At 53.9% G+C, this 13,728-nt stretch overlaps 1 protein-coding gene across 8 annotated transcripts in view; it reads right to left on the bottom strand.

The window, feature by feature from the left end:
- GSDME (gasdermin E) overlaps positions 1-13,411 on the bottom strand; it is a 46,070-nt gene extending 32,659 nt beyond the window's left edge. For 2 of the 8 annotated variants that reach the window (XM_054726008.1, XM_054726007.1), the window contains exons 1-4: positions 13,360-13,406; positions 5,913-6,020; positions 5,086-5,315; positions 3,434-3,626 (exon numbers count right to left, since the gene is read on the bottom strand). In XM_054726008.1, the coding sequence (XP_054581983.1) occupies positions 3,434-3,626; positions 5,086-5,296 (404 nt within the window). In that variant the 5' untranslated portion in view covers positions 5,297-5,315; positions 5,913-6,020; positions 13,360-13,406. Of the gene's footprint in view, positions 1-3,433; positions 3,627-5,085; positions 5,316-5,912; positions 6,021-10,178; positions 10,540-12,972; positions 13,030-13,359 lie in introns of those variants that run through there. The other 6 variants (XM_054726010.1, XM_054726002.1, XM_054726003.1 and 3 more) reach the window with 6 other exon arrangements.
- Between the last annotated feature and the right edge of the window lie 317 nt (positions 13,412-13,728).

Genomic DNA, 13,728 nt, shown 5'->3' with positions numbered 1-13,728 from the left:
CACCCGGGGGGGCGTGTCCGGGCCGAGCCCGTCGCTCCCCGGGGTGTCAGCATGGCGATCGCCACCCGGGGGGGCGTGTCCGGGCCGAGCCCGGCGCTCCCCGGGGTGTCAGCATGGCGATCGCCACCCGGGGGGGCGGGTCCGCTCCGAGCTCGGCGCTCCCCGGGGTGTCAGCATGGCGATCGCCACCCGGGGGGCGGGTCCGCTCAGAGCCCGGCGCTCCCCGGGGTGTCAGCATGGCGATCGCCACCCGGGGGGGGCGGGTCCGGGCCGAGCCCGGTGCTCCCCGGGGTGTCAGCATGGCGATCGCCACCCGGGGGGGGGGGTCCGGGCCGAGCCCGGCGCTCCCCGGGGTGTCAGCATGGCGATCGCCACCGGGGGGGGCGGGTCCGGGCAGAGTGGCGATCGCCACCCTGGGGGGCGGGTCCGGGCCGAGCCCGGCGCTCCCCGGGGTGTCAGCATGGCGATCGCCACCCGGGGGGGCGGGTCCGGGCCGAGCCCGGTGCTCCCCGGGGTGTCAGCATGGCGATCGCCACCCGGGGGGGTGGGTCCGGCCGAGCCCGGCGCTCCCCGGGGTGTCAGCATGGCGATCGCCACCGGGGGGGCGGGTCCAGGCAGAGTGGCGATCGCCACCCTGGGGGGTGGGTCCGGGCCGAGCCCGGAGCTCCCCGGGGTGTCAGCATGGCGATTGCCACCCGGGGGGTGGGTCCGCTCAGAGCCCGGCGCTCCCCGGGGTGTCAGCATGGCGATCGCCACCCGGGGGGGCGTGTCCGGGCCGAGCCCGGTGCTCCCCGGGGTGTCAGCATGGCGAGAGCCACCGGGGGGGCGTGTCCGGGCCGAGTGGCGATCGCCACCCTGGAGGGCGGGTCCGGGCCGAGCCCGGCGCTCCCCGGGGTGTCAGCATGGCGATCGCCACCCGGGGGGTCGTGTCCGGGCCGAGCCCGTCGCTCCCTGGGGTGTCCGCATGGCCATCGCCACCGGGGGGGCGGGTCCGGGCCGAGCCCGGCGCTCCCCGGGGTGTCCACATGGCGCTCCCCGGGGTGTCAGCAGGGCAATCGCCACCCGGGGCGTGTCCAGGCGGAGCCTGGCGCTCCCTGGGTGTCCGCATCCATGGCCACCCGGGGGGCGTGTCCTGTCCGAGCCAGGCGCTGCTGGGTGTCCCAGGGGGCCATCGCCACCCTAGGTTGGGCGTGGCAGGACTCGCCCAGCCCCTCCCAGGGTCCCTGGGAACATTGCAGGCATGTGGTTGCTGAGACCCAGACCAGGCCTCTGGCCACAGATTCATAGCTTTGCAGAGACCTAGGGCAGGGATCTGCTTCATCTGCAGAGAGACGGAGGTTCTATAGTGCCCCCAAGATGTGGGTGGGCCCAGCCAGGGGTCAAGGGGCATGGAAGGACTCCTGGCAGAGGGGCAAGGACCCTCACTCCTGAGGCGGGGGTTGAGGGATGGAGCCACCTCAGTGGAGGGGTGCTGCACTGCAGGGTACTGGACTGACTGAGGTGATTCAGAGAAGCTCCCAGTGCTAATGGGCCTCGCTCAGGCGGCCTTCACACTTCAGAGGCAGTGACTACTGCTCCTGCCTTGACCCACAAGCAAGCTCGCTACACCCTGCCCCATAGCAGAGCATGCCTAGGCAGTGAGTGGGACGCCTTCCACCTGCTTCGGAGAAGGCGGGGCAGTAAAGAATGGGGGGAGAGGAAAGAATGTGGAGCATCTGCAATGAAGAGGTGCTTGAGAAAGAGGCTGGGAAGCCTGACTGGAAGGTTTGTTCTGTTTGCTGGGCCGCTGCCCCTTAGGAAGCGCAAAGAGCATGGCTCTGAGGGCTTCCTGTGTGCTCTGAGGGCTTCCTGAGTCAAGTTCCACAGCCAACTGGAATTGGCCTCAGTTTCCTGGTCTGTAAAATGGATGAAGCCTGTCCCAGTGCCTTCACTGAGCTTTGATGGCCAATTGAGATACTATATAAAGAAAATGAGGGAAGAAGTGAGAAAGAAAAGGACGGACAAAAAAACACAAAAGAAAGACTGAAAGGAACCTGTAAACCCATTGTCACTTAAATAGGGAATATAGTCAATAGTGTTGTAATGATGGTATGATGCCAGGTGGGTACTAGAAATATCGGGGAACACTTTGTAAAGTATATGATTGTCTAACCACTATTCTGTAACTAATATAAAACCTGAAACCAATACAAAATAATGTTGAATGTAAAGAAATGAAAATTGGAGTGAAATTTTTATAAATTTCAAAGTTTAAATAAAAGCTGTAAAGGAAGGAAGGGGAGAATAAAAAGTGTTTTTCATTTTGCCACTTCATTAAAAAGACAGTTGTCTTTATGTGATGCTTTTATACTTTTCTAAGTCATTATCTCATTTTAATTTCCGGGCAACTTAAAGACAAGGTAAGTATTCCCTCCACTATTCAAAGAAAGGAAATCTTGGTGTCTGGTCCTAATGATTCAATCGTCAAGCCCTTATTATAAAGCAGGGTTAGTAAAATTTTCTGTGCAGGGTCATATCTATATAATAAAAGCCTTGGGGGTGATCAGGCCAGAGGGGAGTATTTGGGGGCAATCAGGCCCGCAGAGGAGCAGTTAGGGGTCAATCAGGCAGGTAGGTGAGCGGTTAGGAGCCAGCAGTCCCGGATTGTGAGAAGAATGTCCAACTGCAGGATTAGGCCCGAGTGTGGAATCGGGTCTAATCCTGCAGTTGGACATCCCCCGAGGGGCCCATATTAGAGAGGGTGCAAGCTGGGCTGAGGGACACCCTCCCCATGCACGAATTTCGTGCACCGGGCCCCTAGTATATTTATATTAATTTCAGAGAGAGAGAGAGAGAAACATCCATGATGAGAGTATCATTGATCGGCTGCTTCCCGCATGCCCCACACTGGGAATCGAACCTCGACCTCTTGGTTCATAGGTCGACATTCAACCACTGAGCCATGCTGGCTGGGCTCTCTGCCATAATTTTATCTAGGTTTTCCTCAGCCAAACAAAGACACTACAAAAAAAATTATAGGCCATATCCCTGATGAACATAGATGCAAAAAATCCTCAACAAAATAGTAGCAAACTGAATTCAGCAATACATTAAAAGGATCATTCACTATAATCAAGTGGGATTTTCCCAGGATGCAAGGCTTGTTCGATATCTGCAAGTAACAGGATACACCACATAAACTCAATGCAGGATACAAATCATATGACCATATCAACGGATGCAGAAAAAGCTTTTAACAAAACCCAGCATCCACTTGTGATCAACTTTCAGCAAAGTGGGACAACGGAGGGAACATACCTCAACAAAATACAGGCACCGAGCATTCCAAACGTTGACTGACCTGACAAGTGTCCACCCGTCACCCTTTGAGCAAAGACCCCACCTTGAACACGAGATGCGTCACAATCCGAAGGGCCAGCGACGTCCGCCTCACCTGCCCGCGGCCTGTCCGAGGAGCTGCTGCAAGTCCACCTCCTGCTTCTTCACGCTGCCGAACGAGGACTGGCTCTCCACCAGGCCTCTGCCCCCGACATTCAGCTTGACCTTCCCCAGGGCCGTCTCGATGGCCCCACTCACGTGGTTTGCAAACTTGCCCTCGTATTTCACGAAGTCCAACTCCACGACCACTGCAGTCAACGAGACATGCATCTGCTGACGACACGGCCCGCTCTGTGCCTCAGGTCACCTCGCTTTCCCATCCTGTGCAGACCCGTGGGGAACACGAGGCCTGCGCCCCAAATGGAAAGGCGGCCGCCATGCCGTGTGTGGGCCCAAGCACGTGGCCCCAGCGCACCTGGGTGCTGAGAGCTGGGGTGAGGGCACGGATGGCCGGGGGCTCTACTGGGGACTGTTGTGGCTTTTATCTCTCAGTTCCAATACACACATGTATAAACAAGGACACATATAGTATCTGTGGACGTGAATGACTGTTTGTCAAGTCAACATCCACTTAACCATTCTCCCGGTGAGAAACAGAATATTTTGGATGCGTGCTTTTCCAGGGCGAAAGGACTAGTGACGATGACATGGAAACAGAAAAAAAGAGCTGGCCCAGCCAGGACACACACGAGAGTCCTGCTTACGCAGCAGCCAGCAGGCTGGCCACCTGCCTCACCCGTGGGAGCTGCCCTTCCCACCCACCAGAGAGCACCCTCCTGGCCTTCACTGCCATCTCCCCGAAGATAAGTCCCTTCGCAGCCTTATCTGATGATATCTGACCTCTACCCAGGCAGGCAGCTCCTGGTCACGGGATTCCTTATCTCTGTCCTTCTGCTGTCAGCGGGCATGCCCCTCCCCCTCCCTCAAACACCACCCTGGAACACACGAGCTCCAGACTCTCCATTCTTCCTCCCTGGAGCGCAGGCACTCAGGAAGAGGCTACCACCCACCTGGTGTCCGGGCTTCCGACAGGTCTCCTGGGAACTGCCATGCGCCTCACCTGGTCATACCCAGGTGACTGCCTTAGAGACCTACCCTTCTTATCGAACACTAAAGATAAATATCTGATGATCTCATTCCTGAGCTGCCATTCTCCCGATTTCTATTGCTTAGTTTTTTTTCATCCAACCGAATACCATCATAAGAACAGCCTCAAGTCATCATCATTCCTAACATACCCTGAGAGTCTCTTAGGAAGGTCACATTTGGCTTTTTCCATTTCCCTGACCCAAGGGTCGCAGGTTCGATTCTGGGCAAGGGCACGTACCTCAGTTGCAGGCTCCAACCCTGGCCCCAGTCGGGACATGCGCAGAAGGCAACCAATCGATGTGTCCCTCTCACATCTGATGTGTCTTTCTCTTTCTCTCTCTGTCTCTCTCCCTCCCTTCCACACTCTAAAAATCAATGGGGGAAAAATACACTTGGGTGAGGATTAACAAAAAAATAAAAAAATTAAGCTATCCCTTTTCATGTCAGGTCTGCAGAATGATGTCATTTGAAGAAAAGAGATGTTTTCAAGGCAATAGGCAAGGAACAGGAAAAAATCACAAGGTACCACCTTATAGTCACTCAAGACAATATGCGTCTAGAAGAATCATCGTCTTCTGTTCTGGGGCTAATTGCAAATAAGAAGACAAAGAAACATACCTGGACTCAGACGCTGGTCTCCTGTAAGCACATCTCCAAGGGCGACGGATAAAGACTGGTATTTGGGTCTCTGCCAGCACCAGAATCTGCTTTTTTTGGTCATCAGACTTAGAAGCTGTAACTTATCAGAGTCATTCAGGTTTGATACTGCGATCATGTTACCGCCAACATCAACTTCTCTAAGAAAATTCCTTGTTGCTTTGGCAAACATTTTGAGAACTCCAGATTACCTGGAAAAATAAGGTTATCTCAAATTAAATAAGTTATTATTTTGTGACTCTTTTTTCCTCAAATTACCTGATTTCTCCCTCGTATCTATCAGTATACATGAAAAAATACCTTCTCTCTAGAAAATTCCCTAGCTTGAGTTCAGAAGATGGCAAAGAAATCAAAGTGAAAAACTGAAAGAAATAGGTGTATAAGTCAGGATCAGTGAAGCTATGCTTCAGAAACAAATAACCTTTAAATCTTAGTGGCTTGTGACAAAAAAAAAGAGAAAAAAAAAGGTTTATCTACTCCTCCCACTGCATGGCCAATATGGGAGGACGGGTGAGCTATGGCACCACAGTCATTTGGGGAAGCAGACTGAAGGGGCAGCCATTACCCAAGCAGGGGCAGCCATCATCTGGAAAGTCTCACCCAAGCAATGAAATGCTCTGGCCCCAAACGGACATACATCCTGTCTGCTCACAATTTGTGAGAACTAGTCCCATGGCTTTAGCCAATGATTATGCTCAGGAAATAAGATCCTACACCAAGTATTTGGAAGGCAGAGACCTGGAAATATCTGCGGAACAACACACTGACCACCCCGATTTGTATCTTACTTATGACCACTTCTGATGAGCTTTTTCTCTGTGATCTCCCCTATTCATAAATGGAAAGTAACCAGCGATTACTTTTTAACCCAGAAATGAAGGCCTCACTCTTCAGCTCTAAGAAGAAAGAAGAGACACATTGGAAGATATTAAAGGACTGTATTCAGTGAATAAATTATAGACCATTCAATACATGGTGCTAGAACCACTGGTAATCATCTGGGAAAAATAAAGTCAGATCCCGACCTCATGCCGTACACAAGAGCAAATTCCCAATGGATTAGATATGGTGTTGTTTTTTAAGGAAAAAAATGAAACCATAAAGATACTAGAAAAAAATACAGAAATATTTGTACAATTGTAAAATGAGAAAGGCCTTTAGGAAGACAATGAAAAAATACTGGTTTGGCTCAGTGGATAGAGCATTAGCCTGTGGACTGAAGAGTCCCAGGTTCGATTCCAGTCAAGCATGTACCTTGGTTGCAGGCACATCCCCAATGGGAGGTGTGCAGGAGGCAGCTGATTGATGTTTCTCTCTCATCTGTGTTTCTGACTCTCTATCCCTCTCCCTTCCTCTCTGAAAAACAATAAAATATATTTTTTAAAAAAAACTGAAAAAAAAATTGTAGTATTTATAACAAAGGACTAGAATACTTTATAAAAATTTTTACAGATAAAGTTTTTAAAATACTATAGTATAAACATAAGCAAAAGTTATTAACAATTCACAATACATAACTATACATGTCTGGACACACACACAAATACACACCTATATAAGCATTCTTTTAAAAAAGCACAAACTGAAATAACGTTTTTTAAAACTATCCATGGTCAAAGGTTAAAATATCTAATGGACAAGAACTGTGTTTTGTTTTTGTACCTTGGTGTCTGGCAGGCACATAGACAATAAAATCATAGAATGTAACAGCTGGGAACAATCTTAGATGTTAACTAATTTAACCCCGTTTTTTCTCATGAACATCCTCTGGGAAATCAGAAAACATTTCTCTTTACCTATCACTAGGACTCCCCTAAAAAAACTCTTCTTAGATTATTGTGCAGCTACCTAACCCTGTTCTTCTGTATTAACAAGAATGAACATTTAAGGAAGAAATTATAAAACATGCAAAAAGTTCCTTTCTGTTCAACAGTGAGCTGCAAAGAAGGAAAAACTACATATGCTCAGGTTCTCATCTCTATACTTATCACTCTACTAAGCATGAGGATCTTACATGCAATGGACCACTCGTCCCTCATCGAAACAGTTAGGGAATCACTCATTAATTATTAAGCACCTACTATACCCAGGTACCATGCTTAAGCACTTAGGATACAGACACAAAAAGTAGTTTCTCTCCTTAATGAGCTACTAGTTTGGCGGTCAGATGGGGAAATGCGCAGCTGAGTGTTACCTAGATATTGGCACAGACTGCTACAAGGAATGAAGCGAGAAAAGGCATCTAAGTCCAACTGGAGAGAAGCACAGGGTCACAGAGGTTGTCCCGAAGTGGGTGGCACCAAGCTGCATTTTGTGGCTAAGAGCGCCGTAAGGACTCCAGCAATGAGCAGCCATTCTGACAGCCTGGCGCGTGCAGGAGGCGGTGAGGTGGGGGCATAATGTGAGGCGAGACTGGTGAGCAGCAAACGCGTGATGTCCAGGAGACACCCTTCTGTGGGGAGATGCCCGTCCCCACTTCCTCGACGGACCTGGGGTTGCTTTTCAGGCTCTGGGATTGGTTCCTGCACCAGAGTGCAGGGTTCTAGAGTGGGGAAGGGCACAGGACACGGAGGAGGGGCCCTGAGCCCAGGTCTGGGGAGGAGAGACCGTGCCAGATGTGACCGTTGCTGTACCCCTGAGCTAGACCCGGGCTGGAACACAGACTGCTTCCCGAACACCGCCTCAGGCTGGCTGTCTGACGCAATGAATGCTTTCCTTCTGACCTCAGCCGGTGCCTCCCCAGGGCTGCTGGCTCCTGGAATCTTCTCCCGGGCAAGCCCGTAAGGCATTTTCCCGCAGCTGGGACCGATCCCATACCATCCATACTGCCCTGTTCTATGTAATTAGTTGGCATCTGTCAAGGGGCATGGAAGACACCCACTTCATTTGCAGTCGCCCCAACACAGCCCGTAAGTTTCCCTGAATAAACTCTGCTCATTGCCAGGCCGGAGTGCCTGCGTCTTTCTTCTTGTCTTTTCCTGCCCTCCGCTTACGAGGGAGATTTTCAGTCTCAGGGCTTCTCCCTGGGTCTGTGTACAAACAAGGTCCTGAAGACGCATGCCTCCCGCTGGGGGCCCTGGCAGCAGGAGCCATGGGGGCGGGGGGGGGGGGGGGAACAGGTATAGAGAGCAATGTGATCAGAGTGGTGACTTAAAAAGACGTTTTGGAAACAAAATAGGAAACCGCTGGAAGGGAACAGGATTAGAGATGATCAAGTGCTGACCCATGTCAGTGGCAGAAGGATAGAAAAGACGCTGGTGTGGTGGTTTCCCCAGAATCTGGCTGGACGTGAGGGTGGGAAGACAGGGAGGCTCAGGGGTGGGTTGGCTGATGAGATGGGGATGCCCGGGACCAAGAGAGGGGGCTCAGGAGGAAGCAGATCGGTGGGGAACAGTAAGGCTGAGAGTTGTGTAGGAGAAGGTGCAAGGTTCATTTTGCCAAACACGGGAGGAAAGACGTGTTAACCAAACAAGTCCCCCCAGTGGCCTGTGGGAGTTCACCCTGCTTGTCCCAGAGAGGACCTGCAGCAGAGGCTGCCTCGGTTTCCCATCGAGCTCGGGACCTCTATTTGGACGGTTTCTTTTCTGGAGCAACTTGAAAGGAAGTTCACTCACTTGCCTTCAGATCAAACAGGTTTCCAAAGCAGCCACAGGAGGCTTGCCGTTACAAAACAAAGCAAACGCTCACCAAACTCCGGTGTGGTGAGCAGCAAGGCCTTGGTAATGACACCGGTTCTCCCCAGGGGACTGAGGATGGAGAAAGGGAACTCCTAAGTTGACTTTTTTCATCCAACAGCAAACAGCCCACTTTCCCTCTGGCCAGGGTAGGGGGCTTTAGGAAGAGCTAATGGAGGTGGCTGCTGCTTTGTAGGTGTTTGTTCTAATCAGGCTCATCCAGTCCAGGAGCTCTGAGAATATTCTCCTTGTGACGTTAAATTAGAGGGTTCTTTTTTATTATGTGCGAATACATACTATATTGACATGGCTCAACTACCTAAACTACGAAAAAATACATACACCAAGAAATCCCTTTCCTCCCTGGTCCCATCTACCCTTTCATCCCTCTCCCCTTCAGGTATATCGCCTTCGTGTTCTTGATACAAATACGAGTAAAAAGGAGTCTACGCCGAGCTGCACCCGGCTTTCTGTCCTGCGGCAGTACCTCCCGGAGGGCTTTCCATGTCAGTCCTTCACCACAGCTGCGCAATGCGCCGTCACAGGTCACACCACTGTTCATGTAATCGGTCCTGTATCGCCCACCTCTTGGGTTACTTCTACATTTCTGTCACTATAAAAATGCCACACTAAATACTCCTGAATGTATGTCTTCTTCACACATGGGCAAGAGCACCTGAAGGGAGACGTTCAGAAGAGGGACTGCAAGGTCGGTGGGTAAACGCATCTACAATCCACAGGTTGTACCATTTTGCAGTCACCAATGAGATATGAGAGTATCAGTCTCAACAACAGTGTTATCCATTTTTTGTGTTTGTGTCAGTCTCAGGGGTGACAAATGGCATCTCAGGACAGTTTCAAGTTACATCATTTTAATGTAAATGAAATAAGCCTCTTTTACTTAAAAAGCCTTGTGTATTTCTGTTTCTTAACCGTGACACTGGACCATTTTCTATTGCCTCTTTTTTTCTTTCTTTATTCCTAGCAACTTTTGATATAATAAATCAGGCAGGCTCTAGGCTAGAAATGCAATACAACAGAGTTAGTCACTGGCAGATCAGCTGCCATACCATCCTGAAACATCTAAAGTAACTGGCCAGGAAAAATTAAATAATTTTTAATTATTTATTATTATTTTTAATTAAATAATTCTTCATTTTTGAAAATTAGAGCTAACTGAAGGATCTAAAGCCCATGTTGCCTGACACAGACAAGCACGAAACTATCTCAACTAAGCAGAAGCCAGACTTCAGATTCAAATTTCTAGAACTCTCCCACCTGGAAGGAGGTGAAAATGGCGTCGGGAGAGCTCCAGCTCTAAATGCTCGCGGCCCAAACCCCACTGCCCCTCTCAGCTGTCCCACTGCCCTGGGCTCTCACCGTGAGAATTCTATCAGCAGGTGGCCCCTATCTCCTGCCATGTGGCTTCCCAGCTCCACGCAGGACTCCGAGAGCCAAGGTGAGTGTGGTCAGGGCTGCAAGCTGGACCCAGACTCCTGGACAAGAGGCTCCAAGGAAGAGACCAGGAAAGCAAGATGACACCAAGTCAGATGGGCAACTGGGGCCACTGGCTCCTGGGCGCAGAGTCCTGAAGGTCGTTGCCAAAGGAATGATTGCAGGAGAAGCTACTGTGACCACCACTGTCCGGTCTTAAGCCTGATTCAGAGCGACGGGAGTAAAACCTTTCCATTCAAGACTCTCCTCCGGAGCAGCTCTGGTTGGTCACCAGGCCTCCGCGTGCCTAGTTCCAGGGAAGAAACCTCAGGGTCCAAATAAACTACACCGAGCGGGGGTAGGGGTAACTGCGTGTTGAGTGCCCGCTATGTGCCAGGCACTGGGCTAAATCCTCTCCACGCATTTCCTCATTTGATCTGCGCAACAACCCTGAGGAGGCCTGGTGCACGTGTTACAGATGTGGAAACTGAAGTTCAAAGTAACTTGCCCAACGTCACAAGAAAAAAAAGGCAGCAGCCCTGACATCCGGAAGCTGCCGGGTCCTATGACCTCGCCCCGGTGGTGAGAGGCGTGGGCCAGGCACACACACACACACACACCCCCCCCCCCCCGTGAACTCGACAATGTCCCAGAACGTCAGGCAAGGCCACGCCGGTCACGACAAATCAAGACGAAGACCAAGGCCTCTCATCACCTTGCCTGAACACAGACAAAATCTGAACACGGTCCAAACCAGAGAAATGACCCAACACCCCCACTACTGCCACCAGTCCCGGCTGAGTGACGGCTGTGTCTTGCCAACCACAGCTTCCCTCCTGTGAGACAAGATTTAGGAAGATGCTCAGTACAATTTCCCTCCCCACTTCCTGGCAGCGGCCATCAGAGCCAAGTCCTGTTTCCTTAGCTCTCCCCCAAATCGCCTACAGCCCAAATCCTTTCACTTCTAACACCCACTTACTGAGACCCACACCCCAGGGTTCCTCCTGGTGTGAGGTCTCCCAACAAGCAACAAACCCAACTCGGAGCTAAGTGTCACATTAGAGGATTCACTGAGCCCCGCTCCCAACGAGGCCCACCTGCCTCCCAACCTGAGCCCTCAGCACCCTCCTCAGGCAGGTTTTTTTTATTTTGTTTTTGGTGTTTTGTTTTTTAATTTGGGCTACAAATGACTCCTTTTGTAAAGTAAGGAAGTGTGCTCGAAAGGGTAAACTTCCGTTATGGTGGAAGCAAAAATCATGGCTCTCGCCCTAACAGGTTTGGCTCAGTGGATAGAGCGTCGGCCTGCGGACTGAAGGGTCCCAGGTTCGATTCGGTCAAGGGCATGTACCTTGGTGCGGGCACATCCCCAGTGGGGGGTGTACAGGAGGCAGCTGATCGATGTTTCTCTCTCATCGATGTTTCTAACTCTCTATCCCTCTCCCTTCCTCTCTGTAAAAAATCAATAAAATATATTAAAAAAAAAAATCCCGGCTCTGGAGCTCGCAGCTTCCCCACTCCTGGGGACGAGACAGCGCTGGACCTGTCCCGCAGGTAACGGCTTCACGTTTTGAATTATCTTCCGTTTCCTCAATAACAAGGCGAACTGGAATCTCCTGAGACAGTGTCATTCTTTTACGTCACCTTGGGTGCTCGGGCCCCAGTAGCTGAGCTTACTTTTACAAGACAAATTCAAGACCAAGTACCCCATCCTTCCTTTCTGAACTAAAAATCACTATATGAAATTAAACTCCCCCCCCCCCCCCCCCCCAATGATGGTCACACGACGGGCGGGGTGAGGCAGCCAGGGCTTTGGGAAGAGAGGCTGATGGAGACTGGTGCCCCTTAGGGTTCGAGAAGAACAAAAAGAGGCGCAGCTGGGAGCGGCCAGCTCCCTCCTGAAGCAGGAGCTGAGGGGCGGCAGCTGGGAGCTGGGCCCATTTCTCGGCTCCGATCGCCGGGGTCCACCTCCCCGCTGAGTGCCGTGGTCAGAGGAGCACGCTGGCGGCGGGTCCTGAAACCGATTCATTTACTGGGACTCACTCAGCTGCCTCCCCGGCCGCACGGCCCTGCTCCACCCCACGGGGACTCCGCTGCCCATCTGCCTCCCGGGACGGCGACAGCCAGACCTCCCTCCTCATCCTGCCCCCGCCCGGGCGCCCAGGAGGCTCTCCACGAAGGACGCCCCCCAACGCCCCGCACCAGCCCCCCAGGAGCCGCCCGCCGCCGGCTCGCAGGTGCAGGTGGGAAGCGGCCCCGCACGTGAGGGCCCCGGAGGCCCCGGCGGCAGTGGCGACGCCCTCCCCCCCCCCCCCCGCCCCCCGGGCCGAGAACCGGGGAGGGCTGGCTCCCCCATCCAGACCCAGGCGGGTGGGGCTCGCTCCGGAGCAGAGACTGAAACCACGTCTGCGGGGGCTCTGCCGGCCCCGGCCCCCGGGAGGGGAAACCTCCGCACGCACACCCCGCAGAGAAACAGGAACAAAGGCTGGAGGGGCGGGCAGGGGTGGTGGCGCGGGAAGACGGGGCCAGCTGCCCTGGCAACCAGCGGGGAGGGCAGTGGGAGCGCGAAGGGGAGCAGGGGGATGGGGAAGGGGCTGGGGGGCTGAGGGGAGGGGCACAGGGAAGGGGGGACAGGAGGGGCGCCACGCGGGCAGCTGTCCAGCCGCCGGCAGTCGATGGACCCGACTCCCTTAGGAGGGACAGAGGAGGGGGTCCCGGAGAGGGAAGGGGCGCCCGCACTTACCTCCCGCGCCCGCAGCTCAGCGCCCGCAGCCACGCGCCTCGCACGGACCAAGGCAGGGAGGGAGGGCGGGGGCGGGGGCGGGGGCGGGCGGGGGCGGGGGCGGGGGCTCGCGGGGCCCAGGGCGGTCTGGCGGGACCTTTGCTCGTCCCCGCCCCCTGGAGCCCGGGGCGCACGGGAGCTGGGGGCGGCGGCGGGAGGGGGCGCTGTGCGGGGCGCGGGGAGTCCCGCGCGCGCCGCGGGCCAGGAGCCGGGCTGCAGCCGAGGTGGGGCCGGGGCTGGCCGGCTGCGCCCCGAGACCTGCCCTGAGGCCCGGAGAGAGCTGGTTCCCTTTCTCCAGGGACTGCCCAGCGGGTCCTGGGCGCCCTAGGGGTCACCCCGAGGCCTCACCTGCCGCCCGCTGCGCCTGGAGGTGGCCGCACCCGCCCGCCGACCGCCGCGCGGACTGGCACTGTGGCTTCCCGCGCCGGGAGCGTCCGGAGTGTGGTGTGACTGTGCCTACCCTCGGTCCGACGCTTATGAACAATTCGTGTAACTAGACTCTAGTTCCTCGAGGGCAGAATCCAACATCTCTCACACACCAGGTGCTCAGCGAGGGCCGAGTGAGGCTGAGCGTGGTTGGTGCCCCAATTGCTGGCCGATGGGCCGATGGGCTGACGAACATCACCTGCTTCCCGGCAGTGTCCTGGGCATCTCTCAGCGGCCCGCCCTCCGCCGGCTGAGAAACGTGAGGAATGCAGTGCTGCCCTGAGGGCTTAC

Source organism: Eptesicus fuscus, chromosome 14 (genome assembly GCF_027574615.1).
Source record: "Eptesicus fuscus isolate TK198812 chromosome 14, DD_ASM_mEF_20220401, whole genome shotgun sequence".
Classification (NCBI taxonomy): Eukaryota; Metazoa; Chordata; class Mammalia; order Chiroptera; family Vespertilionidae; genus Eptesicus; species Eptesicus fuscus.
This window is presented reverse-complemented; position numbering and strand designations above follow the sequence as displayed.